The 27,977-nt window shown below is 32.1% G+C and overlaps 5 protein-coding genes across 6 annotated transcripts; 1 reads left to right on the top strand and 4 right to left on the bottom strand.

The window, feature by feature from the left end:
• Window positions 1-6,920: 6,920 nt before the first annotated feature.
• On the top strand, window positions 6,921-14,088 carry LOC123907923 (auxin response factor 19-like). The gene is made up of 14 exons (XM_045958383.1): window positions 6,921-7,331; window positions 7,424-7,848; window positions 8,850-8,962; window positions 9,068-9,163; window positions 9,357-9,413; window positions 9,545-9,700; window positions 9,810-9,894; window positions 10,035-10,125; window positions 10,208-10,372; window positions 10,472-10,667; window positions 10,763-10,901; window positions 11,204-13,116; window positions 13,243-13,433; window positions 13,527-14,088. Exons 2-14 carry the CDS (start codon window positions 7,806-7,808, stop codon window positions 13,708-13,710), a joined length of 3,429 nt encoding a protein of 1,142 aa, XP_045814339.1. The 5' UTR covers window positions 6,921-7,331; window positions 7,424-7,805; the 3' UTR covers window positions 13,711-14,088.
• A 774-nt stretch (window positions 14,089-14,862) lies between these two features.
• Window positions 14,863-17,551, bottom strand: LOC123910312 (20 kDa chaperonin, chloroplastic-like). Its single transcript, XM_045961410.1, has 6 exons — window positions 17,409-17,551; window positions 17,041-17,239; window positions 15,882-16,061; window positions 15,643-15,798; window positions 15,404-15,481; window positions 14,863-15,170 (listed from the first exon to the last, which is right to left on the bottom strand). Exons 2-6 carry the CDS (start codon window positions 17,215-17,217, stop codon window positions 14,997-14,999), a joined length of 765 nt encoding a protein of 254 aa, XP_045817366.1. The 5' UTR covers window positions 17,218-17,239; window positions 17,409-17,551; the 3' UTR covers window positions 14,863-14,996.
• Window positions 17,552-19,037: 1,486 nt separating this feature from the next.
• LOC123909662 (stress-response A/B barrel domain-containing protein HS1-like) lies at window positions 19,038-20,863 on the bottom strand. The gene is made up of 2 exons (XM_045960536.1): window positions 19,468-20,863; window positions 19,038-19,379 (listed from the first exon to the last, which is right to left on the bottom strand). The coding sequence occupies exons 1-2, from the start codon at window positions 19,668-19,670 to the stop codon at window positions 19,190-19,192; spliced, it is 393 nt and encodes a 130-aa protein (XP_045816492.1). The 5' UTR covers window positions 19,671-20,863; the 3' UTR covers window positions 19,038-19,189.
• A 143-nt stretch (window positions 20,864-21,006) lies between these two features.
• On the bottom strand, window positions 21,007-22,213 carry LOC123909661 (stress-response A/B barrel domain-containing protein HS1-like). The gene is made up of 2 exons (XM_045960535.1): window positions 21,944-22,213; window positions 21,007-21,300 (listed from the first exon to the last, which is right to left on the bottom strand). Exons 1-2 carry the CDS (start codon window positions 22,081-22,083, stop codon window positions 21,111-21,113), a joined length of 330 nt encoding a protein of 109 aa, XP_045816491.1. The 5' UTR covers window positions 22,084-22,213; the 3' UTR covers window positions 21,007-21,110.
• A 1,326-nt stretch (window positions 22,214-23,539) lies between these two features.
• On the bottom strand, window positions 23,540-26,333 carry LOC123908776 (stress-response A/B barrel domain-containing protein HS1-like). Of its 2 annotated transcripts, none has more exons than XM_045959505.1 (3): window positions 26,225-26,333; window positions 24,959-25,136; window positions 23,540-23,847 (listed from the first exon to the last, which is right to left on the bottom strand). In XM_045959505.1, the coding sequence occupies exons 2-3, from the start codon at window positions 25,090-25,092 to the stop codon at window positions 23,658-23,660; spliced, it is 324 nt and encodes a 107-aa protein (XP_045815461.1). In that variant the 5' UTR covers window positions 25,093-25,136; window positions 26,225-26,333; the 3' UTR covers window positions 23,540-23,657. The 2 variants fall into 2 exon arrangements, with proteins under 2 accessions (XP_045815461.1, XP_045815460.1); XM_045959504.1 differs by lacking the exon at window positions 26,225-26,333 and adding an exon at window positions 26,070-26,141 and having other exon boundaries at window positions 24,959-25,158.
• Between the last annotated feature and the right edge of the window lie 1,644 nt (window positions 26,334-27,977).

Below are 27,977 nucleotides of genomic sequence, written 5' to 3'. Positions count from 1 at the left end.
TATTTGTTTGTAACGAGTTTGGAGTATTGTAAATCGGATTAATAAATGTTGCTAAGAAAAGAACTAAATAAATTGTTTTATTCATTATAGTAATCCACATATATTGTTATTTCATTTCAATTTGCTATTGTGGTTTTTTCTATATACTTAATTGCAAAACAATCTAAACAAATAGTCCCATCTCATCTCAATAATTTAAAACTGATTGTGTGAAGTTCAATACTATTACGAATATTGAATATTGAATATTATATGGAATTATTAAAAGTAAGAAAAACACCTAATCTAATGATGTTCCGCAACATTAGGAGATGATCATGACCTTAGTAAACACATCAATCATCACATTTCCACGTGAAGACCGATAATAATTGGGGTGGATAGTTTAACTGATTTACTCCTAACTAGTTGAGTTAATGGTTAAAGAATTTCGAGATTCATAATCCAAGTTCCGATAAAATGTAAAAAAATTACCATAATATTTATATATACTTATGAAGTTTCCAAGAGTGACATATTTCTGACGGAGAATTTGTTAAGCAATTTCAATAGAAATTTTTTTCATACGTAAAAGTTAAAAATGAAACACTTGATCACTTATTTAAATGGCCACAATCTCTCACAAATGATAAAAGGAAAATGTTAATATGTCTGATTCATAACACATATTAAAAATGCAAATATAATAAGGGTCTTGCTAATGAGTGATCTAGGACACTCTTTAAAGATTATAATTAAAGAAATTATTTATTTTAAAAATTAAACATTTCAATTTTCAATGCGTTGACTTTACAAATTTTGATAAAATTTTCTTAAAAACTTCCGGTCCTTTTTATAAGGAACACTTTGAAAAAATCACACAGACCAAGGAAAACACATTTAACATAGTTATTTTCATTTAATACTCTTATAAATTTAAATTTATTCCATGTTTACCCTTATTTAATTACTATTTATTCAACTAACTTACTTATTTTTAAATTCTCTTTCATAATAAATAAGGACATAAGTGAAATTGAACATTTAGAACATTTGAAAATTGGTCAAAGTTTCTTATAAAAAGGACCAAATTTTTTTCCCAAAGTGTTCCTTATAATAAGGACCGGAGGGAGTACTATTTAAAATTCTTAAAGAGTAAACAAAAAAAAATCCTTAAAGAGTATCTGGAGACACTCGTTAACATTTTCCATATAACTTTTTTATTTTTATTTTTTTTTAGACAAAATATAACTTTTTAATTTAAAACTTGTGCATGTATTATATTTTTCAAAAATTAAATTCTCTTATGTTATTAAATATAAATTTCTAATTTTAAATTTATTAACTGTGTCCTAATGTTAACATGACCCATGATAAAATTCTCTTAATTAATGTTGCATTATTATTCATTTATTTCAAACTTTATTTTAGATGAAAAACAAGCATGCATAGACATTGAGTATGTGGTTCAGAGAATTTTAAAACAAGTGTGGGGTGTTTCAAATACAGGGGACAAAAATATTTATTTAATTATTAGTACTCCCGTCTCAAAATATTGATCATTTTAGAGTTTTACACATGAATTAAAAAATACTGTAATAAAGATTGATACATAGTAAACAAAAGATAAACTTAGAGCATGTAGCTCGTTTACGAGTTAAGATCCTCTCCATTTCCTATTCTTTCCATTTCTTCCATTATTATATAGTTTTAAAAATATAAATATAAAAGTGTGACATTAAGTGTAACATCGCTCTTTTTCCCTAAGATATACGAAGCAAGTTTTACGGCTTCGGCCCCAAAAGAATGAGTTTATTTAATTTTAATTCTTTCTTTAAAAACAATTAAAATAATTTTAAAATTTACTTAAACAAATCAAGAATTTTTTGTTCTATTGAAATCACTTTAAAACTTTTTTTTAATACTATAGCTAAATAGTAAATACATAAAAATTATGCATGCATTTAACTATAGTATTCACATTTAATAAAAAAAAAACCATAGTATTCACATAAATAAATAAGTATAAGTAAATAAAAAAAACATATTTAAAAGTGAGTCTTATCTTATTATATGACTAATATTTGTGGCTAGTGCACGTCCAGAGGTGCAACACGAAAGCATCTTTGTGTGTTGTCACACCCAAATCATCGAAGGAATACTACAAAAAACCATTAAAGACTTTTAACCCCACACCAAATCTAACCCACATGGGTTAGTCCGGTGGTATTGACCTGAGACCTGAGAGTGTACTCATCCTTAAAGTCTCAGGTTCGATTCTCTTTGGTGCCAATTTGGATGAATTTGGATGGATTAATTTAATTTTTTCAAAAAAAAAAAAACCTCACATCAAATCTCTCTTTTGTTAACCTCCTTTTACTTATATTTTGGGACGGAGTAGTACATGCGTTACGGTGGTTTAATATATGTACATTCATCCAAAAGATTTGCATATGTCAGTCATTGTCTATACAAATACTAACTATATATCATGCATTTAATGCTTACTCAAAAAAAAAAATCATGTAATGTTTCATAGTTGTTACCAAAAAAATACAAAAATACTTGATGATCTGAATTGTTTACGGGTGAATGACCAGCATATTAGTGAGTTTGATCAAACATATGTTATAATTAATTTAATTTTTAAGACAACAAAATTTAAAGAGGAATCAACTAAATCTAAGTTTTCCGCCACTTGTTATTATTTTTGTAGGCAAATATGGACACTCCCATGTGCATGCACGTACACATATTATTTTGACGTATTTGCAGCATATATATAATTGTTAAATTGAGATCGAACGATATAAATTTTAAAATTAATATTTTTTATTTATAATTTTTTTAATATATGTACGATATACACCGTCCTAATCACCTGTTTCGATCACAGATGTTGTGACTGCAATAATGTAGCAAATTATCAATTGAATTATTGAAACCTCCATTATAAATTATTTAAAAATTCAAGAATTCAATTAAAAAACTTTGGTTCAGAAACCTAATATTTTTACAAATGCATTAACTATTTAAAAGTTATCAAATAGAATCATAAGATAAAACCAATAATATAATCCAAAACATGCATTATGCATATAACTTTCGGGCCTAGTGAAACATCAAATATCATATTCCGATTGATAAATGGCTTGAAAATTTCTCAACGCACCCACCCACTTTCTCCCCCATTCCCCAAAAAATTCGGAAAACGTTTTCCGAATTTTTTATAGTGTAAATTTTACACTAAAAAACAGTTCGGAACATATTTTCCGAATTTTTTTAGGTGCGCTAGAAAGTGGGGGAGAAATATTGAGGTGCGTTGAGAAATTTTCAAATGGCTTTACAATCGTGTGGGTCCAAACATACATCCAAGAAGGATCTCAGAAAGAAGCAAACAATAATGAATAATCCTGTAACAAAATAATAATACAATAATAAAATAAAACCTATAAAATGATAAAATTATGACCCAAAAATGAATACAATACACCAATCACTCACATTCACATCACATGGACGCCACTTTTCTTTTGGGTTTTCTTTAGCAATGTTTTAAAAATTACTACTTTCTTAATTTGAAATTAAACAAATACTAACCGGATTTTAATTCAAGTGGTTAAACATTATATGATGATTTGGTCCAGTTTTGATACATTAATTTTCAGTTCTTTCGCACAATTTACCATCCCCCCACAATAAGAAAATAAGTGAATGCATGAGATGTGATATTGAGAAAATTACAACGAATTACTTTTATCTTGATCAAAGCTACTAAGTTAGGAAGCGGTATTCAATTAAGATTTTTATAAAATATAAATAAATTTTTGTGGTTTTTTTTAATGTAAACTGAATATTATCAATGGATTAAATCCATGATCAAGATAGGTACAACCGTACAAGTTAGGGATGTGTTTCTTCAAGCCAAACCTTATTGTGATATTCAATTAAGGTAATTAAGATTATTTTTTTAGGGCAACAAAATTTATTGGTATTTAATTAAAATTTCCCAAGCCTTATAAAATGTCTTTTGATATTCAAAATACATAGATTTTGATAGATTCTTTTTTGGAGTGGATTTTACGAGACTTTTTAGTTGAAAATATAAATACTAGACTTATTTAACAATCTCACACAAACCCTCAAGACTTTTGATACTCTCCCAAAAACTACTTTTCTGCTGGGGTCACTAAATTTCAGGATTTTTTTTTTCTTTTCACCTTTCACTCCTTGCTATATATTGTTCATATATACTATCAATATCAATGGCTGTGGACAATTGTTCATATTCCTATTAATCCAGTTGCCAGCATTCCTAGAAAATAGAGGGGAATGTGGTGTTTTGACAAAGGCATATATCATATATGTATAGCAAAGGGTTCCTTGGTTTCTGTCTTGTTGTATTGCCTTGAGCATCCATTTCACTTTGCTTTTGTAAATAAAAAATAAAATAAAATTAATCCATTTGTTAACGTTGATAACCCAATACAATTTTTAACTCTTAACGTTTTTTTATTCATCGGTTGTTTTTTGTATTAATTTATTATTTTCTCCATCTCTATTCAATCAACGCGAGAGAAGGAAGTAGATTATGCTATTTTATGAAGATTACTGATTATTTTGTTTTATTCAGATCTTATAATCTGTTTATGGAAAATGATAAAAGGCACGAATTAGTCAAAGCAAGAAACACAAGAAGGCTTATTTTCATGAACACATGCCCCCCATGATTTTCACCAAATAAGAAAACAAAAGCTTCTTCACTAATTAAAAAATGACACGTCATGTTTCTTGCAATTCTTGTGTTTGACTACTCGTACCATTTAGCACTTCTGTTTATTTATTATTATCATTTTTATTCACTATTTTTTATTGCACCAAAAATCCATAGAAATTTGTAAATCAATCAAAAAGTACGTTAAAATCTTAAAAATCCATGTTATAAATCCATCAAAATCATGTGTTAAAAGTTTTGATGGTAAAAAAAATCTTGTAAAAAAATCTTTAAAATTTCACAAAATCAATATAATCCAACAATTTTTTTTAAAATCATCAAAAAAAAATTTGTCAAAATTGTCTCATAAAATTTCAATCTAATACACCCTTATTTTATAGCTTCACAAAATAGCAGTGGATAAGAGTAATTCATGAAAGATCGGAGATGGAGATAGTATTTTAGATTTTTAAACGCTATTTTTAGGAAACCTGTTACTATGAAGGAAAATTATTTATACTCATAGACATTTTTCATTTTTTGTTTTGAATATATAAAAAATAATAATTGTTAGTAGTGACGGAGCCAAAAAATTTGAATAGTGGGGGCACCATATACATAACTTTGCAACATTAAATGTATATGTGCCCGTGTATATCTTTTGAAAATAAAATATTGAATGATTTGATCATTTTAATCTCAATAAAAACATTAAACATCTATTTCTATACAAGTAATTAAACAATCATTTAAACATTGATCTCTCATACGATTTCATAACTCTTTTAGTTGACAAGAGCACTTTGTAAATAAAACTCCTAATCTCGTCACTATCACTTAGATGGTAATATGAAATTCTAGGCCTTAAATTAAGGGTCACTAGAAAGCATTTCAAAAAATCTTTTTTCATAGATGGAAACAATTTTATGCTTCTACATTTATTAAATGTTTGAGTATTATGAGTTGTGATGATTGCTCTATACCTGACTTTCGTTTGGAAAATATTTCCTTTGCTTATTGCTAAATAAAATTAAAGTCTTGTTATTGCTAACTAGTGCCCCGAAACACTAGCCATATGCTATATATAAAAAAATTCCTAAAAAATTTGTGCATGCATGTGCCCACACTCTCTCCTATGTGCCTCCGTCCCTTTGTTGTTAGAGTACAAATCAAGAGTATCAGAAGTACTCAACAAGTAGTAATGAGAGCATACCAAGAGATATTACTCAACCAGTACCTGAAGCAGCCCAACAAGACACCCTCACCTCGTCTTACTGGACTAGCACAAAAGAGGTTGCGTCTCTCACTCATATAGGGAACAAGAATTATCAGAATTTTTACCGAGGAACCGGAAGGAAAGTTTCACTTGCATGGACATTTTTCATTTGAAGTTTGAATTGAACCATGACATGACACGTTCGTAGTGCACTAGCAAAAAAGAAAAACACCACAAGATTTCTTTTTGACAAAAGAAAAAAGGCCCCAAGAAAGATAAATCACTACGAATATTGTGTCAACCCAATCAATCACCAATATTGGGTAAAAGGTTAGCCACATAAAAACTCACCACTATGTTAATGTCACTAGTTAAGCAAGTAAATTATATTTTTGATAAAAGGAATTAAGCAAAGTTAGCATCATGGCAAATACAAATACTACTGTTACTTGTTCTAAAAATACATGTTAAAAAATTTGTCCAAAAAAAAATACATTTTAAAGAATTTTAATGCGCATAATTGAATAAAATCATAATAGGATAATAAATTAGTTAAAAAATAAATAATAGTAGTGACTGAATAAAGAACCTACTTTTTAGTGAATGAATAAGATAACATTAAGTAAGGTTAATTCTATTATTCCTTAGTATATAAGTAATGTTAGTTGTTATTACAATGTTATGTTAGTTTTTTCTCCTTTGTCAGGACTTGAATCCTGGATCTCCTGCTCCTTAAATCCTAGCTCAACTATATTAAGCACAGTTCAGCTACTCATCCCACCCATTATTCCTTCATATACTTAATACAAGGAAAAAACCTACTTTTTAAGTTTATTAAAAAACTAATGTATTTGGTTATAATATAGACTAAATACATTAATTTTTCAATAAATCTAAAAGTAATTTGTTTCTTATATTAAGGATCGAAGAAAGTATTATTATTTTTATTACATGTATCCGACCCACTAAACCGTCTAATTTAGTTCGAAAATCAGTTAGTGGTTTCAGACTATTGCAATCGTAGGGAATCAAACCGTAATCTATCTACCAAATTCAACTTCAATAACGACTCACTATCTTTTATTTCTTTCTATTTTTTTACAAAATTATCCTTCTTTCTTTGCTTGTCCTTTTAACCGTAATTCATTTCACTTCAAAAGACGGCTTTGCTCAGTTTACACACATAAGTTCATAACATAAACATTAAAAGCTGTCTTTGTTTTTGTTTTGGCCTCTGTCACAAACCAGTTAGTTCTCTTCTTTGATCCCAAGCTTCATCATCCTTTTGCTTTCTCAATCCCAAAAAAAAAAAAAACACTATTTATCTACCTACCCTTTTTCCACTCTTCCATTTTACCCACTTTTCTTTCTTTTCATTCCAAGCTACAAGCTCATTTTTTTTTTATTTGTATGATCTTATTGGTGAGTTTTTGCAAAGTGGCACTTGTTTTGGTTTTTTACTTTCTTTTATTACTTACTGTTACTATTATTGAAATACTTTTTCTTCTGCACAGATTTTGCTGATGCGGATGTTTTAAGCTGAAAGTGTTGCTCTTTTTGGCGTTTGGGTTTGTCCAAATACAAAATTTCTTTTTCTGGGATTCTCTTTTATTTGAGATTTGCCACCTGATACAGTGACATTTTTTTGGATATTCAATTTGGAAAACTTGTGCTGTGTGAAGGAAATTGAAGTTATCAATTAGTTGCATTTCAGTGAAAAGGGTAAAAGGGTCATATTTTTGTTGATTCTATTGGAAGAAGAGAATGAATTGCAGTTAGTCAGTATTGTTTTCTTGTGTGGAAAACTTTAGCAACAAGGTCAAATCTTGTTGCTATAAAAAGCCAAGTTTTGAATTTGTTTAGAATTTGGAGTCTTCTTTGCTTTCTTAGGTCCTAATGAAGGCTCCATCCAATGGTTACTTGCCTAATTCTGGAGATGGTAAGTTCTTTCCTTCTATTTCTTTGTGTTTGTGTTTCTATTTTTCTATTTCCTCTTTTTTTTTTATCCCATGAAACATGGTCCTGCTCAGTGATTTAGATTGTTTTTAAGGAAGATGCTACTTTTATGTTGTTGAATTGATTTAATAGCTTTTTTCTATATGTCAATTTTTTTTTTTTAGCCTAGGACAATGTTTCTGTCCTAAACATGGGTGTCTGTTAAATGTTTTTCTTTGATATCATGAATGAAATAAATGGCTAATTTTTCTTCTGAAAAATGATGAAGATAAGTTTTTTTTTAATCTCAACTCTCTTGTTGCTGATATTTTATTTTCACCATGATTTGATTTTCCTTGGTCTTTAATGTTGTATATTTTTTTCTCATATTTTTCTTTATGTCACTTTTTATTCTCTTCTGAATTGAAGTAAAAGTCTAATTTGCTTTTGATTAATGTCCGTGTGTGACTTGTTTACGTATTTTGAAAAACCAGCATATTAGTTTGGTTTGCAGTAGAGTGTAGTAACAATACCGTAAATTGCGAAAAAGGGGTTGTTGGTGGCGAAGTTTCATTGGAACAAGGAAAAGTATTCATATGTTTGAGTGATAGTTTTCTGTGAGAATCTGATTCTGATTGTATGTAGTCAGAATTTGAGAAAGAAAATGATTTTCACCTGAAGATTTGATGACCTTCTCAGTATATTCTTTATGGATCTACTGATAATATGCTATTCTAAGAAAATGCAAGATCTGTTCCTTTAAATCTGGCACTAAAGAACTTTTTTTTCTATATATTCTTTATATTATAATTTATAAGACTGTTCGTGACATAAAGTTTTGTGTTTGTTTCACCTCTTGAAATTATATTTTGTTGTGTTTTATAAAAAATGGATTCTATAGTTAAGTTTTATCTTCTTTTCTTTCTATCCAATCACACAGTAAAGAGAAAACATGTTTGTGTATTTCTGTTCAAAGGAGTAATATTATGTTTGTTTTGACATCAGGGGAAAGGAAGACCATCAATTCAGAGTTATGGCATGCTTGTGCCGGACCTTTGGTTTCTTTGCCTCCTGTCGGTAGCCTTGTGGTTTATTTCCCTCAAGGACACAGTGAGCAAGTATGTTTCTTAAGCTATGAATTGTATGAGCGTCACCGTCGTGTGGCTTATGTTTTTGTATTTGTTTGCTGATAGAAAGTCTTCTTTGATTACTGTAACTTTCAGGTTGCAGCTTCTATGCAAAAGCAGACCGACTTCATACCTAGTTACCCTAACCTTCCTTCCAAGTTGATTTGCATGCTTCACAATGTTGCTCTTCATGTAGGTGCACTTTTCGCTTGTTTATATTTTTGATAGACAAATATTATGCAGTACTGTCCTTCTGGTCATTTTACTGCTTCAGTTTCTCTTGGTTCAATGGCCCTGCTTGGGACATGGCTGTTATGCGATAATGAAAATTTGTGAAAAAGAATATTATCCACATATATTGATGTTCTTGTTTACTTTGGAACAGGCTGATCCTGAAACTGACGAGGTCTATGCACAGATGACCCTTCAACCTGTAAACAAAGTAGGTTATATGTTCAATCTAAGAATTTGTTATTGCATCCATGCTTTAGTTCCGTAATTTTCTTTGATATCCTCTCCCAAGCAAATGATGAGTAATTATACCAAAGATTGTCTCGTTTGCCTCTTCTGCAGTATGACAAGGAAGCAATACTGGCATCAGATTTTGGTCTCAAACAAAACCGTCAACCTACGGAATTCTTTTGCAAAACTCTAACAGCTAGTGACACAAGCACTCATGGAGGATTTTCTGTTCCTCGTAGAGCAGCTGAGAAAATATTCCCGCCTTTGGTGTGTATACAACACTTTCATTTTCCTTGAGTCATTTTAGCAAAATTTAGTGGAGGTTTATGTGGTCCATCTTTTTTCTTGTCTATGTTGACCATCTGTTTTTTTATAGGATTTTTCAATGCAACCTCCCGCTCAGGAGCTTGTTGCTAAAGATTTGCATGACAATACATGGGCATTTAGACATATTTATCGGGGTATTGGCACTCTTACATATTCTTCTTCCATTGCCATATTTCTTTATAGTCATTAGATTTCACGAAATTATGAATATAAAGTTGTATAATTTATATTTTACGAAGTTTGAATTCTAAAATTGATAGTACATTGGCTACAGGACAACCAAAGAGGCATTTATTGACTACTGGTTGGAGTGTATTTATCAGCACAAAAAGACTTTTTGCTGGAGATTCTGTTCTTTTTATCAGGTAAGATATATATCTTTGTGTTGGAATTTCATAAATTTTCCGAACGACAATTCCTGAGCAATTTTTTGTTGATAACTTTTAGAGATGAAAAACAGCAACTGCTTTTAGGTTTGAGGCGTGCTAATAGACAGCAGCCAGCGCTTTCTTCATCAGTAATCTCTAGTGACAGTATGCATATTGGCATTTTAGCTGCTGCAGCTCATGCTGCTGCAAATAACAGTCCATTTACTATATATTACAATCCAAGGTACTATTTGGCATGTATACGTATTATCATACATGACATGGAGTGGAATCCATTGAAATATTTGTGACAGTCTCTTACAGAAACCGGTCAATTTAACAGGGCCAGCCCTTCCGAATTTGTTATTCCGTTGGCCAAGTATAACAAAGCCATGTACACTCAAGTTTCTCTTGGAATGAGATTTAGAATGATGTTTGAAACGGAGGAGTCTGGTGTACGTCGATATATGGGTACAGTTACTGGAATTAGTGACTTGGATCCTGTCCGATGGAAAAATTCACAATGGCGCAATCTTCAGGTATCATTAAAAGGTCTAATATAGTACTTTTCTTACTGTACTTATACCGAACTTCTTTGAGCTTATTGAGGTGGTCATTTTCAAACTATTTACAGATTGGATGGGATGAATCAACAGCTGGTGAACGCCCAAGCAGAGTCTCGATTTGGGACATTGAGCCAGTAGTGACTCCTTTCTATATCTGTCCACCTCCATTTTTTAGGCCCAAGTTCCCCAGGCAACCTGGAATGCCAGGTAATAAGAGTTACACTCTTGAATTGATTAGTTAAGCTTTACCTGAATTTTTTTAGCTGCCCTCCATTAATTTCTTGCTATCATGTTCTTCGTTCTCTCATTAATTGCACAGTTCTTAGAATCAACAACCTTGAATTATGAAAATGAAATCAAGTTGCTGCCTAGCTAAATGTTTAGTCTTGTTTTAGTATCAATTTTTTAAGAGTATCATTCATAAAACCCTCATTTCGATCTTATCCATATCCTAGCATGTTATATAGATTATAAGTGGCTACTGACGATCATTGCAAATGATTTTGCAGATGACGACTCTGATGTCGAAAATGCTTTCAAGAGAGCTATGCCCTGGCTTGGAGATGACTTTGGCATGAAGGACGCCTCAAGTTCAGGCTTCCCTGGTTTGAGTTTAGTGCAGTGGATGCAGATGCAGCAGAATAATCAGTTTTCAGCTGCTCAATCAGGATGTTTTCCATCCATGCTCTCATCTAATACTCTGCATGGTAATCTTAGCACCGACGACCCATCCAAATTACTAAGTTTCCAAGCTCCAGGCCTCTCTGCACCGAGTCTTCAATTTAACAAACCTAATTTACCAAATCAAACCAACCAATTGCATCAGTCCCCAACATCATGGCCTCAGCAGCAACAACAACAACAGTTACAGAACTTACAGCAACAGCAACAACAGTTACAGAACTTACAACAACAGCAACAACAACAGCTACAGCAGCAACAACAGCAGCAGTTGCAGTCATTGTCGCAAATACCGATGAACCAGTTCCAGCAGCAGAGGCAACAACAGCTGCCTGAATCACAAAACCTGACTCTGCTGCAACAACAAATGTCTCAGCAGCTAGGACAGCAGCCACAGAAGCAACCACAGTCATCTCAACAGGCTATTCTGAATAATGGTATAGTTGCTTCTAACCAGAATACAAATCAGTTTGCTCAGCAGCAAACACTGGCTTACACGCAGCTTCAGCAAAAACAACAATTGCTCCCAGGAAGTATCCCACTCCAACAAAGTACCCAATCAGCCAGTAAGAATACATTCCCACTGACATCCCTACCACAAGACTCACAATTTCATCAACATATAGACCAGCAACCGAGTCTCTTACAGAGGCAGCAACAACAAACACAATTACAACAATCTTCACTGCAGGCATTACAGCAAAGCCAGCCACAGTGGGTGCCACCAAATCTTCCAGTGACTCAAACGTCTCAACAAAACACTTCGGAGCAACAACTGCAGCTACAGTTTTTGCACAAATTGCAGCAGCAGCAGCAGCAGCAACAACAACAACAACAATTTCTTTCATCATCTGGCCCACTTTTGCAATCTCAGCTTTTACAGAAACAAAATACTCACCAACAAAACCAGCAATTACCGCAGATGCCTATATCCCAACATCATAATCAACAGCTTGGCAATAACGCATTTTCAACGGAGAAGCGTCTCAACAGCAACAATTTTTCTTCTTCGTCTCTTATGCAATCACAGCAGCTTTCTGTGAATCAAACCCCGAATACGCAGAAGCCACGCACAATTACTAGAGTTCCCTCTACACTTACTGATGGAGAGGCTCCATCATGCTCAACTTCACCATCTACTAATAACTGCCAGATATCTCAACCAAATCTCCTGAAAAGAAATCAACAAGTACAAACTACAATAGGCGGGATCTTGGTAGTGGAGCCTGCCAATAATCTGACACAGGACCTTCAGAGTAAGTCTGACATGCATATCAAACAAGAGTTCTCAAATGTAAAAGGACCTGACCAACTAAAGTATAAAGGGGCTACTACTGATCAGCTCGAAGCTTCATCTGGAACATCTTACTGTCTGGATCCCGGTAATGTCCAGCAGAGTTTGCCATTATCCAACTTCTGCATGGAAAGTGATGTCCAATCGAACCCTCGAAACACTCTGCCATTTGAAACTAATTTTGATGGTCTAATGTCTGATACTATGCTTTCTAGGGGTTATGACTCTCAAAAAGATCTTCAAAATTTGTTGGCTAATTATTGTGGTGCTCCAGGAGACATTGAAACCGAGCTGTCCACTGCTGACATCAGTTCACAGTCATTTGGATTACCCGACTTGGCTTTTAAGCCTGGTTGCTCAAATGATGTTGGCATTGATGATACTTCTGGGGTTTTGAACAATGGCGTGCGGGCAAACCAAACTCAACGAATGCGAACATATACCAAGGTCGGTAATCATATGACAACTGCAGATTTATTTAGATATCTACCACCCTCTAATGATTTAGCATTACCTGTTATGTTTTAATGTATTCTTTAGGTAATGTATTAAAATGCTATTCAAATTTTGTAGGTTCAAAAGCGTGGCTCTGTCGGAAGATGTATTGATGTAACCCGCTACAAGGGATATGATGAACTGCGGTATGATTTGGCACGAATGTTTGGAATTGAAGGGCAACTGGAAGATCCTCAAAGGACTGACTGGAAATTAGTATACGTGGATCATGAGAATGACATTCTTCTTGTTGGTGATGACCCTTGGGAGTAAGTGGTTTTTTCCTCGATAGTTTGTAGGCTAAAATTTATGCAAATTTAGTTTGTTTTTCTTAACTTTCAACTTCATATGATTTCTTGCAGGGAATTTGTAAGTTGTGTTCAGAGTATAAAGATATTATCATCAGCTGAGGTGCAGCAAATGAGCTTGGATGGAGATTTAGGTGGTAATGTTCCAATCCCAAATCAAGCATCCAGTGGGACAGATAGTGGCAATGCATGGAGGGGACAGTATGATGATAACTCTGCAGCCTCGTTCAATAGGTGACGAGGATGTCAAATTCTGACATTTTGATTTTGCATCAGTCAACTTATTCATTGAGTGGTGCAGAACCAACTTAAACCTCTGAAACCTTTGGTTGGTGCTTCTACTATACATCTTAAATGTAAAGGAGACATTCATTGAACCACCCTAGTTCTCTGTCACTATACTTCTTTTAACAGTGAGAAGCTTAATTTAGACTCAAAGAGTTTCGATCCTTGAATCTAAACTATTGCTAATGTTACAGATCCTAGCCTGGAATCAGCCTTTCTTTTGAATGCTGGTTAGGTTTTTTTTATTTTCTATTTCATTTTTGCATGGAACAACAGTATAGGGAGCTACTGTATAATATAATGGTTATTGTGTGTGATTAAATTTTACTTATCTCTATGTAAAGCTTGTGATGATTAAAGTTATATACGGAAATGAGGTATTTAATGATTACTGGGACAATTGCATGCATGTCAACTTATTGATCTTGTATGGTATAGCAGTTACAGAAAAGTTCACTACGAAGAACAATTCAGTGATTTCAATCTTTTCAACTTTGGTTACATAATTTGACTTTGGTCTCTGCACATTTTTGGTTAGCTCTACCAATTGATAGAGGCAAATTATTTTTAATCACACGTAAGTTTTTATCAAGGATTTAAAGAGCACAATTTTATGAAATTATTTCAGTAGACAGTAGAATAAGTTGAGGAGTATAATTAAGAAACTAATTAGAAATACTTTTTCCTAAGAATTAAAATCAACTTTTCAAGTTTGCATTGAAACTATAGTTACTCTTCACACGTATCATAGACTCTTGTATTGTTCTTACATAGTTCTAATTAAATTTATAAACAATTTGATGTTTTCTTGTGCACAATCGTATCAAAATAATTTTCACTAATCAAACATTAGTTCATAGGATACAATTTCAAGCACAAGAATTCAGTCAATCATCCGTTTATATATACTTCCTCTGGACCTAAATATAAAAGAAGATATACTTTTTAGATATATTGAATTCTTAATGTATCTAAAAAATAGATGTTCTCTTATATTTATGACCGGAGGGAGTATGTGATGTGAAAAAATGGTCCTCACCAATCAGCTGCTAAGTGTGTGCATTGAAACGGTGAGAAGGTGTTGACAGTAATGCAAAACATCAGATACAACAAAATATTAATCAGATTGTGCAAGGAATAGCAGTAATCAACTAGTACACTTCAAACCTCGTTGCAAAAAATGACAATTTCCCTCAACCATACAAAAATTTAGGTTCTAAAACAACAAATAATTAATCACTAAGAGAGGATAGCAATGACATCTGAGGCTCTCAAAGCAATATAGTCAGAACCATCTTTGCCCTTGAAGTCATTCCCTGCATATTTGGAGTATAGAACTGTATTCCCGGGTGTAATGGATAATGGTTTTCGGTTGCCTTCATCATCCACAGGCCCTGGACCAACTGCTATCACCTGTAAAATCCAAAATAGAGCAGAAAGATTATTAACTACCTCACTAAAACTACCGAAGCAAAGAATGTTAAAGCATCAACAGGCATCCATATAAAACAAGTAAATACAAAACTAGCAAGTATCATTTAAACTGTCCTCAACTTATTCTACTGTCTACTGAAATAATTTTTTACAAAAGTAGTGTTACTTTGAAGTTATACAATTGTTTGCAAAAAGAGAATAGGAAAGCTTACGGTGCCAATGGATGGTTTCTCCTTGGTTGCCTCTGTGAGCAACAAACCACCAGCAGTTTTTTCCTCAGCTTCTGCAATCTGCAGCATCAAAATTAAAGGCATGTGAGATAAGCAGAAAATGTATTATCTATAAGTGCAACACCCTTAATGCAAAATATGGTTAAAACAAATAATTAAACAGGAAAATCACCAAGACAACTTGAGCATCAAAATAATCAAATCTCTGAAAAGTTCCGTACCTTTATCAAGACTCTATCATTCAAGGGTTTAAGATCCTTAACCTCCTCTGTTTCAAGGATACCAACAATGTCATCATCCTTCAGTATAAGATGTTTTGAACCATTGAACTCTACCTCAGTTCCTGCATACTTTGAATACACAACTTGTGCACCTGCCTGTAAAAAGAAATACATCACATAAATTCAAAATTGAAGAAGGATTAAACAGTTAAAAGGATTTCATAAGCTAGTGGCATCACCTTCACACTAATTTCCACTTTGCTCTTCCCAATTGTCTTCCCTTCTCCAACAGCAACAACCTCACCCCCCTGAGGCTTTGACTGAGCAGTTGATGGAAGTATAATTCCACCTACAGTTTTCTCTTCTGCGTCCTTAATTCTTACCAGTACTCTATCACCTAGTGGCTTTAAAGTGGTATGCTGCATTATGAAATTAACAATCAGGCACATGTAGCATTGAATTGTCAAATATATAGGTAAAAATACTAGAAACAATCACATGGGTCATGACTTATGCATATCAATAGTCGTGTTAAATTCAACTAGAGGCCATCCATAAAATATTGAAGACAGATATGTACAAATTTATCATACTAAGGGCTTATTTGGATTGACTTATTTGAGTTTATCTATTAGAATACATTTTACGAGACTGTTTGGGAGAACTTATGAAAATAGTTTGACATTATAAGTTGTTTTCAGCTTATTTTCAAAAGTTTTTCAAGATAACTTATGAAAACAACTTAACTTATAGTGCCTGTTTGGATTTGGCTTATTTTTTAGCTTATGAAAATAGCTTATGCAAATAAATAAAGTTTTATGTTAATTCATAAGTTTTCACCGACAAAAATAGTATCTTTATAAGTTGTTTTCTCATAAACTACCTTGAAAAAATTATAATAAGGCATAAAAACTTATTTATTTGCATAAGTTGTTTCGCATAAACTAAAAAATAAGTCAATCCAAACGGGCCCATAGCTTGTACAAAAACAATTTAACTTTATTTGATCTTTTATTATAGAAATAGCTTATATATAAACGCAAACAGTTATGCTATAAACCGCAAATTAAGTTGTTTATCCAAACATGGCATTAAGAAGAACATATTGAACTCATCTTATATTACAAGCACTTGCATAAGTGCTTGAAAAAACTTATATAGCTTATGATATGTCAAAAACAAAATTTATTTTCACAAACTCTTTCAAATAGCTTATTGTCATAAGTCATCAGCTTATGTACAGTTTACCCATGCTCCCCATTCGGGTTTAGAAACCGCCTATATATAAAAGTTCTTATACAATAAGTTCCTATATTCAAAAACACTTAATTGAGTAATGGTATATACTATCAACAACCCATAACCGAAAAAATAAAAATGAATAATGAAAGAAAGTACCTTGGGGGTAACAACAGTGGCAGCAGCTTTAACAACCATAGACGGGAACGATCTTTGTGAGAAAATGCCAATTCTAGCATTGTTACGAGAAAATTGAATTGCAGAAGTTCTAAACCCTTCAAAGGATGACAAGTTCCTCGTAGAAATCGATGATGCAGTGAGTTGAGTAGTCGCCATTGATGAAATGTGTTCTTCTTAACTGAATCAACAAATGAAAAATAAAAACGAAATTAAACTAGTAGAATCAGTTGGAGCTATGCAATTGTACAATGTAAAGCGTGCGAATTCCGAATTTGTTCTAAGATTGATTATATTCGTTGCTCCAACAATAGTAAAAATTGAAATTTGAAGAATGGGTTGTAGTGTACCTTATCAAAATTGTAGCTTGGGAAATGGAATGAAATTGTGAAAGGATAAACCCTAAGATTGGGTTTTATTTGGTGATGGATAGAAGATAGATGGAGGCTTCTAGAATTCTCCGACTCGGCATATATGACAAACACATCTTGATGAAGTAATTTTACATTCTTGTCCTTGTTTAATTTAAGTTTAAGAGAGAATAATAAAAATAACAAAATTAGTAAAGTCACTAAATTTGATCAGCCGAAACTAGCGAATTTGACTTTTTTTTTTTTTTAACCAAACAAACTTACTGCATTTCATTACTTATCAAAAGTTCAATACATGAAGGAATCATCTCAAATCTATGGAAACTAGTCCAAGAATTGGCCGCCCTAGCTAACGTGTGAGCAACCGAATTCACTTGTCTCATAATAAATTTAACTTCAAAGTTCACACATGATAACATAACAAGAATAATTTCATTAACGATTGAAAGAAATTCTGAGTTGCCTCGCCGTTTGGTACGAATAGCATCAACCAACACTTGAGAGTCACTTTCAAATTGGACGCTTTCAAAACCTCTACTCTTAGCTTCATTCATAGCTTGCAATAATGTCCATGCTTCACCCTCCTCTGTTGATAAAGTCAGTTGCTGCCACTGCGTAATTCCAGCCATAAACTCACCAGAATTATTACGAAAACAAGCACCCATCGCGGTCCTACCTGCACCGACAAAAAATGCTGCATCTACATTGCACTTTAACCATCCTATACGAGGCCTTTCCCACCGATTGGTGCTGGCAAGCGGAGCATCATGATTATCGTTACCTCGCAACTTATGGACTGCAAACCACTCGTTCCAATGATCAAACGCCGTCCGACCAATTTGGTTTGGACTTTTAACATTATCATTCCAAATTTTATCATTCCGGTTATGCCATATACTCCATAACAGCGTAGTCACTCTACCTATAGTAGCGTAATCCTCATTCCGACACAAGGCAAACACTCTATCTGTCGCACTACCTTGCTGAAGCGAATTTGACTTTAAATCCCTCTAAATAAATTTCATCTATTTTGTCCCTGTAAAATTTAAACCCGTAGATTTTGGTCTCTCACTAAATTTGTAAGCAAAATTAACCGTCATATGTGGTAATGTGGAAGTTTCACGTTGGATTATTTTGTTGACTCATTACAAATTAAAAATTAAACAAGATAAAAATTAAACAAAAACAGTTCCCAGAAAACACTCATATCACAAAACCTTTATTCTTCTTCTTTCCCAAAAACAACTTTATAAAACTCCATTGAAGGAGAGGTTATGCGTGAAACAGCAATGCAAAAGTCTAACTCGCTTGCGATCACTACGGAGGAGGAGAGGTTCTGAGCGCGCGCGATCATTGAGGAGGAGGAAGTATGTCACTTGTTTGCTTATTTTGAGTAATTTGAATGTTAATTTATTAGTACTATCATTATCAATTTTAGTTATTTTTATATATTGTGCATTTATATGTTTAATTTTAAATTTAATTTTTAAATAATATATCGCGGTCTTATTGTATTGTGTCACATATCTAAGTTTGATATGTCCTACCAATCAAATTTCTACCCTCATCAAAATAAGTAATTTTGTCATAAACATAGAAAATCACTCAATGTAACAAGGAGCATTGTAGAGTTGTAGACTGTAGTACACACAAGTGACAACACAAAAGCCATTTATTTATAGAGGAAATCAATTCCATTGTTTATTCTCAACAGAAATAGTAATAGTCAACGGTCCATTACAAAACCAAATCAAATCAAATCAAAGGTTAACGATTGTGGGCTTATAGTCAACTGCAAGCAGTTTGTCCAAGGAGGCAACGAACAAATTTGCATACTCAACATGGCTAGGATGAGCTGTATACTCTGCAATGGCTTCCACACTCTCAAAGGTTGTTTCAAATACATGAGTAAAACCTTGGTGCAGGTTTTCAGCACTTACATCCTTGCCCCTGTAATACACAATAATTAAAGGATAACATATAAAGTAAATGGTTGAATTGTAAGGGATAAAAAAGAGAGGAAAAGAGTAGAGCATACCAGTGGAATGATTTCATTTGTGGGACGAGATTGACCAGATTGGCAAAGCCCTTGATTAGTTCATCAATTTGTTCTTCAGAGATTTCATCCTTGAACTTTGCGAGGACTATGTGTTTCACTATTCCTTTTACTTCCGCCATTTCTTTTCTTCCTTTTTCACTGCTTTCTTTCACTTCATATATAATATAGTTGTAATGTTGCATCTATAATATTATTTGATCCATGCGTATAGCGTGACATCCATTAAATAATACTCTATTCTTGTTGTAACAGCTTACAGATAAAGGTACACTCTATGCAGGGGGGGCCTCTATGCATAGTATGACCGAGCCTCCATTTATCCATTAAGACAGATAAAGCTGGTGGTATTCAGGGGTGTTCACGGTACGGTTTGGTTCGGTTTTGAGCATAAAAGTCATCCTAACCGCAAGATAAAAATACATGCGGTTTGGTTTGGTTTGGTTTGGTTCGGTTGATTTTTAAAAAGTCATCCAAACCAAACCAAACCAATGAGGTTAGGGTTGGGTTGATTAACTAATGCTAGTATGGGACAATGCTAGCTTTTCCCACCATACACAAGTTACTTTTGAAACTAAGGAGCACACTTTTATTATAGTCACTCAAACACTAGATTCTTTTTTAAACAAATCTTCCACCATCATTCTCTCTTCATAACCCCACTCATCAACATGAGCAACAACACAACGCTTAACATTTTGTGCTGTAAAATTTTCTCTGCATTAATAGTTCTGGGGGAAAAATTAACTATATTTAAAAGTAACCAAACATGTAAAACTCAATTTTACATCTGAAAATTTAATTTTGTCCCCTATAAACGTGAAGCCAAAAGTAAGCTAAAACTAGTTGGTCATCAACACTTTTGCTGCCTTTACGCCATAATAACAAGGAAAGCCATGTTTAGAAGAAGAATGTTAAGAGTTGTATTAATTCCCTATAGTTGTTAATTGTGTGTAACTAAGTAGTAAAAGATGATTTGTCAAAAAAAAAAAAAGTAGTAAAAGATGAAATATCATCTGTTAGCTTAGAGCTTGAGCTAAAGGCCTCTTAGCCTTGCTTCATCTATATAAGCAATTGTAATGCTACTTTGCAAGTTAATGAGAATCATTTTCCCTCATTCATGAATTCTCTTCTTTACACTGTAACCGTTTTCTAACTAACTCAACAAAGAACAAAACAAGGTTTCACTCAATAACAACCCAACAATCATGATTGGTAATTATAAGTAAATTATTCCCCGGTCCAACATTTTTAAAAAAAACTTTGACTTCAAATCTTTTAAAAAACAACAAACAACAAACAAAATAATCAGAACAGTAATTTCCCCTAGTCCAACTTCTTCATGAGACCCAAGTCAAAATTAAACTTTAAGTAGTAGTATAATGGTAGAGGTAATTTTAATTTTAGAAGTTTTGGAATGCATTGTCCTACCAATCAAATTTCTACCCTCATCAAACTAAGTAATTACTATGTCATAAACATAGAAAATCACTCAATACAAGGAGCATTGTAGACTTGTAGTACACACAATCCAAAAGCCATTTATTATAAGAGGAACTCAATTCCAATTGTTTATTCTCAACAGAAATAGTAATAGTCAAAGAGACATTACAAAACCAAAGCAATCAAAGGTTAACGATTGTGGGCTTATAGTCGATTACAATTACTTTCTCCAACGAAGAAAGGAACAAATTTGCATACTCAACATGGGCAGGATGAGCTACATACTCTGCAATGGCTTCCACACTCTCAAAGGTTGATTCAAATACATGAGTAAAACCTTGGTGCAGGTTTTCAGCACTTATATCCTTGCCCCTATTAATACACAATAATGAAAGGATAACATAAAGCCAGTAAGAATCTATCTTGGATTGACTTATAGTATGAGTTTATCTACTAGCACAAAAGTACTTATGAGACTGTTTGGAAGAACTTATGACATATTTATAAGCTATTTTCATCTTATTTACATAAGCTGTCCATGATAGCTTGTAAAAACAGTTTATAATTTATAACAGTTTTAGCTTCATTTTCTATTTTATTATAAAAATAACTAATACGGTATACAATAAGCACTTATACTATAAGTTAAAAAGTAAGTTGTTTATCCAATTAAAGGGGATTTAAGTGCAGATTTTTCACAATAACCTGGTTAAGTTCCATCTTCCCTAGTCTTTCTGAGATTAATGTCAATTATCATAATCAATTCTGTAAATAAAAGAGACTAGAATGCAGAAATTTGATAGATCTAAACCCTAGAACCCTGCAATTTCAGTCACAGATTTCACTTACATGAATTTACTGAAAATTCAATCTTTTAATGAAATGGGTCCATTTTTTGCAGCCCCAGTTTGTAATTTGTGAAGAAATTGATGATAAATGAGGTGATCTAAGTAAATTGTTAAATTGTAAGGATGAAAAAGAAAACAAAAAAAAAACAGAAAAGGGTAGAGCATACCAGTGTAATGATTTCATCTGTGGGATGAGATTGACGAGATTGGCATAGCCCTTGATTTGTTCTTCGATTTGTTGTTCAGAGAATTCATCTTTGAACTTTGCAAGGACTATGTGTTTCACTATTCCCTTTGCTTCCGCCATTTCTTTCTTCTTGTAATGTTGTTGCTGGCCCTTCTCTGTTTTCCCACTTTGTAAACTACTGCTATTTTGTCTAGATAAAATAAAAGCTTAATTGCAATTTTAACGTCTGAGTTTTATGATTGTGTGATTTTGGGTGAGTTTGCTGGACAGGACAACTCATTTAAAACTATTCTTGAAACTGTGGGCCAATGGACGGGACAAAATTTGAAATTCTTGTCCCCCACAGAATCACGGGACAACTTTTTGTCCTCAACATAAGTTGTCTAAAATACCAAAATAATATTTTTGTCCACCAAACATCGTACAACACAAAGTTTGTTCAATACCTTAAACGTTTGTCTTGTGTTGTTCTGTCTTGTACTGGACTGTTCTATTCTGTCCAGTATTTATATTTTGCAGATCGAACGAATTAGCTCTTGAAGTTTCAATTATGCCATTTTAATCCCTTACGTTTTAAAATTGTTCAATTTTGGCCTCTAAAATTTCAATTGTGTGATTTTGGTCTCTAAGTTCACTCCCTTTTGCATTTGTTGGCCACCTAATAAATTGAATTTATGCTTCTTCAAAAACTATATAACATCTTTATAATGTACGAATAATCATTTATACAATTTTTCAGGGATGCATATGTATATTGAATTCATCTGGAATTCATAAAAGAGAAGGAAAAAAAATTAAGTTCTTCAAGAATTATATAATAAATCTAAACAAAATAAAATTATTTTTATGTGCAATCCATCAGGGATGCATGATTATTGAAATTCTTCTAGAATTTATAATCAATGGTGGTGATACTTCCTAAGTTCTTCAAGAACTATATTAGTGAATTCCTCTGTAGTTTATATAGATAAAAATCGAGTTTTCCAAGTTCTTCGGGAACTGTGATTATTGAATTCTTCAAGAATTCATAGATTAAATTTCTAAGTTCTTGGTGAACTTTGATTAAATTTCTAAGAAAGAAGATATAACTTTGTATTTCTTATTCATAAGTGTGTTTTACATTGTAGCATATGTCTTATTTATAGGACAATATATTGAGTCAATGATATTGGCCAAAGCCCAGTGAACATCTACTATAATTATTCATAAATTCATTGTCTGACCCAAAAATTCATTGGCGAGATAATGGCCACGAAGTGGTATGAAATATGAATTGATGTGACAATTTTATTTTATTTTTATTTTTATTTATTTGTATGTATGCCTAAAGCTTGTGCCCGAATGCTTGTGTCCAGGCGAGTGCTTCTCGCTAAAACTAATTGGTCAATCAACATTTTTTGCTGCTTTACGCCGTAATAACAAGGAAAACCGTGTTTAGAAGAACAAAACAAAAGTTTTCACTCAATAACAACCCCCAACAATCATGATTGGTAATTATAATAAATAAATTCCCCGAAGCAACATCTTTTAAAAAAATTGACTTCAAATCTTTTAAAAAAAACAACAAACAAAATAATCAGATCAGTAATTCTCCTGGTCCAACTTGGTCTAAGAGGAACTCAATTTTAATTGTAGTACACACTGACTCAACAGAAATAGTAATAAATCAACGATCCATTACAAAACCAAAGCAATCAAAGGTTAACGATTGTGGGCTTATAGTCAACTGCAAGCACATTCTCCACGTAGGGAAGGGACAAATTTGCATACTCAACATGGGAAGGATGAGCTATAAACTCGGCAATGGCTTCCACACTATCAAAGGTTGATTCATATATATGAGTAAAACCTTGGTTCAGGTTTTCAGCACTTACATCTTTGCCCCTATAATACACAAAAATCAAAGGATATAACATAAAGCCAATAATTGTGTCAAACAAAAAAAAAACATAAAGCCAATAATAGTGTCTATCTTGGATTGACCGAGGGCCCGTTTAGATTTGGCTTATTATTAAGCTTATGAAAATAAGTTATGGAAATAAATAAAATTTTATTTATGTTAATTTATAAGTTTTTACTAACAAAAATTGTATCTTTATAAATTGTTTTTTCATAAATTATCTTGAAAAACTTATAATAATACATATAAACTTATTTATTTGCATAAATTATTTTGCATAAACTCAAAATAAGTCAGTCCAAACAAACCCTTATAGTATGAGCTTATCTACTAGAACAAAAGTACTTATAAGTTATGAGACTATTTGGAAGAACTTATAAATAAATAACTTATGACATATTTATAAGCTATTTTCTCCTAATTTACATAAGCTCTCTATGATAGCTTATAAAAATGGTTTATAACTTATATGAAAACAGTTTTAACTTTTAACTTCATTTTCAATTTTATTATAATTATAAAAATAACTTATACATTATAAAGCACTTATACTATAAGTTCAAAAATAAGTTGTTTCTAAAAAAAAAACTAATATATTATTTATCACCCAAACTAATCAATTACATTAAGATCACTAGTCTTTCTGAGATTAATGTCAATTATGATAATCAATTTTTTTTATCAAAATTATCATAATCAATTATGTAAACAAAAGAGACTAGAATGTTAAGAAACATGGCATCCATGGGAGAAAGAGAGAAAATAGCTCAAAATTGTATAATATTGATGAATGAAAAATATTACAAATGAGAAAGTTAGGTACAAATGATTAGTGTAAAGCTTATTTATAGGCTAACCAACTAGACTAACTAACTAGTAACTAGAGCAACTAACTATATCTCTAATATAGAACGCAGAAATTTGATAGATCTAAACCTTAGAACCCTGCATTTCACTCGCAGACTTCACTTACATGAATTTACTGACAATGTAATTATTTTTTTGCAGACTGAATTTGTTATTTGTGAAGAAATTGATGGTAAATGAGATGATCTAAGTACATTGTTGAATTTGTAAGATAAAAATGAAACGTACCAGCGGAATGATTTGATCTGTGGGATGAGATTGACGAGATTGGCATAGCCCTTGATTATTTCATCAATTTGTTCTTCAGAGGTTTCATCCTTGAACTTTGACAGGACTATATGTTTCACTATTCCTTCCGCCATTTCTTTTCTTCCTCTGTTTCACTTTTTCTTCTTGTAAACTACCCCTATTTTTATAGATAAAATAAAGGCTAAATTGCACTTTTGGCCCCTTAAGTTTCAGAAAGTTGCGATTTTGGTCTCCTATATTTCAAAATAGCACTTTTGGCCCCCTAAGTTTCAGGAAGTTGCAATTTTGACCCCCTATGTTTCAAAATAGCACTTTTGGCCCCCTAAATTTCAAAAAGTTGCTATTTTGGCCTCCTATGTTTCAAAATAGCAATTTTGGCCCCCTATGTTTACCCCTTTTGCAAAATGAAAGTTCAAGACACTTTTCTAAATGGAAGTTCAAGACACTTTTCTAAATCAAAATGACATAACAAATCAAGTCATTACATATATGAAGTCATTACATAATTAAAAAGACATAACAAAAAGCACGAAGAGTTTTCAATTTCCATTGTTTCCTATTTTTGGATTTGGAATTTTTTTTTTTTTTTACGTATAGTGAAAAATCCTTTTGAATAAACGTCACGAAGTATTTGGTTAATTCTTTAGGATTTGAGATTATATATGTGTGTTAGTGAAAGAATAATTTTTTTTTTTTTTTGAACGTAGTGAAAGAATAAATTTAAAGCATGTGACTTCTTCCTTTTATTTTTTATTCTTTTAGTTTTTTTAATTATAAGATGATAAAAAAATGTTGACGTGGCAGCTGAGTCACTTAAGTGACTTGCCACATCAACTTTGACTCGATCAAAATTGACCTTTTGCAAAAGGGGTAAAGATAGGGGCCAAAAGTGCTATTTTGAAACATAGGTGGCCAAAATCGCAACTACTGAAACTTAGGGGGCCAAAATTGCTATTTTGAAACATAGGGGGCCAAAATCGCAACTTTTTGAAACTTAGGGGGCTATAAGTGCTATTTTGAAACATAAGGGGCCAAAATTGCAAGTTTCTAAAACTTAGGGGGCCAAAAGTACAATTTAGCCTAAAATAAATTATTACATGTTTATTGCATGAGTTTAATATAGATGGATAATTCCCTTATTTCTCTTGAAGAGATGTGTCCTGTTTGTCGTTGTATTCGGATAGATTTGGAAAACATGCAGTTCATTGTCGATTAGAGCTTTCAGATTTCAAATATAAATATTACCTTGTTTGAGATGTTCTTTTTTATGTTTTCAAGCGCGCAGTGAAGAAAGAGACACTTGGTGTAAGATTGGATAGGAGGGAAACATGCATGTATGAATTTGATTGGAGTTTCTACACTCGAGGATAAACTATATGTTATACTCCTCCTATGTAATAAAAAAAATAAAAAGAAAGTAGTAGTAAAGTAAAAGACAGAAGAGGAAAAGCTGGCCTACTATCTGTTATACTGCGTCAGGAAAAAAATGCTGTTCAAAATCAATAATTTAAGGTGTACAAATGCAATAAACATTATGATATTGGTGCAAAATTTGAAATCTCAAAGGGTATAACTGCACACCTTGGAGTGCATGTAGCTCCGCACTTGGTTGTGGATATTTTAAATAGTAATGTGGTGTCTTTTAGATCTTAGAATCATATATAGTATTTAAAAGGATTGATTTTGTCATCCAAAAAGGTAGCAGCGCAGCTTGATGCTGCTGCTTGTCTTTCTATTATATCAAACAGACCATAAATATAGATATCTAGCAAGTATCTCAAACATATTCGTTAATATAAAAAATCATTTACTTCTAAGATACATGGAAGAACGTATTATAAAGATATCAAAATTTAGTGTGTATCACATGTATTTCTCCTTTTATTTTTTTATAGTAAGAGACTTTGTATTAACTAATTATACGAGGAGTGGAATGACCCCTACAATCTACCAAAAGCATTGCATTTGCATGAAGGAAATTACACAGAAAAAAGGAGCATCATTCATAAATTGTAAGGGTCATTCTACTCCTCGTATAATTAGTAAATACAAAGTCTCTTACTATAAAAAATAAAAGGAGAAATACATGTGATACGCACTAAATTTTTATATCTTTATAATACGTTCTTCCATGTATCTTAGAAGTAAATGATTTTTTATATTAACGAATATGTTTGAGATACTTGCTAGATATCTATATTTATGGTCTGTTTGATATAATAGAAATAAAGTGAAAGGAAATAAAATTACGCAAATCAATGCATGAACTTTGACTAAAAGTTAATCCAAATTCATGCATTGGTTTGCGTAATTTTCTTTCCTTTTACTTTTTTTTCATTGTACCAAACGGAGCCTTAGGTTTGATATCTATATATATAATTCCTAGATAGTTCTCCTACTATCCATCTTAACCCTAATCCACATCACTCATTTACATCCAATTAAATCACACAATAATGCCACATCACTTCCTTATATTATATCATTTTCATCTCTATTTTTTTTGTTTCCACATCACTTCCTTATATATTTTTTCAATATAATCAATATTATATCATTCTCATCTCTATTTTTTTTTATATTATATCAGTCTCATAATAAATAATAAAGAATTATGCTTCTCCAATTATCCAAAAATTGATGTCACAAGATGTTACAATTTTCTACATTATTATTGAATTATACCTCTCCAATTATCCAAAAATTGATGTTGTGATGTTACATTTTTCTACATTATTATAACATTTCTTAGTGACAATGAAGATGAACATGGTTGGATTCTCTTTCAATATTTATCCCATTTAAATGTCAACCGTTTTCATAGAAACAACAAAGAGTTTATAATTTAGTCACACAAAAAAAATACGAAGATATACATTATTGACTTAATTACATTATAATTTTAGAGAAGAGTGAAGGTTATGCAAAAAGTTAGGTTATGAGATTGAAATATATAATAACCATTATCGTTATCATATTTCATTCAATTTTAGTGTGT

The sequence above is a fragment of the Trifolium pratense genome, linkage group LG2 (assembly GCF_020283565.1).
Source record: "Trifolium pratense cultivar HEN17-A07 linkage group LG2, ARS_RC_1.1, whole genome shotgun sequence".
In the NCBI taxonomy this organism is placed as follows: domain Eukaryota; kingdom Viridiplantae; phylum Streptophyta; class Magnoliopsida; order Fabales; family Fabaceae; genus Trifolium; species Trifolium pratense.
Note: the sequence above shows the minus strand (reverse complement) of the source record. Positions and strands in the feature narration are given on the sequence as shown.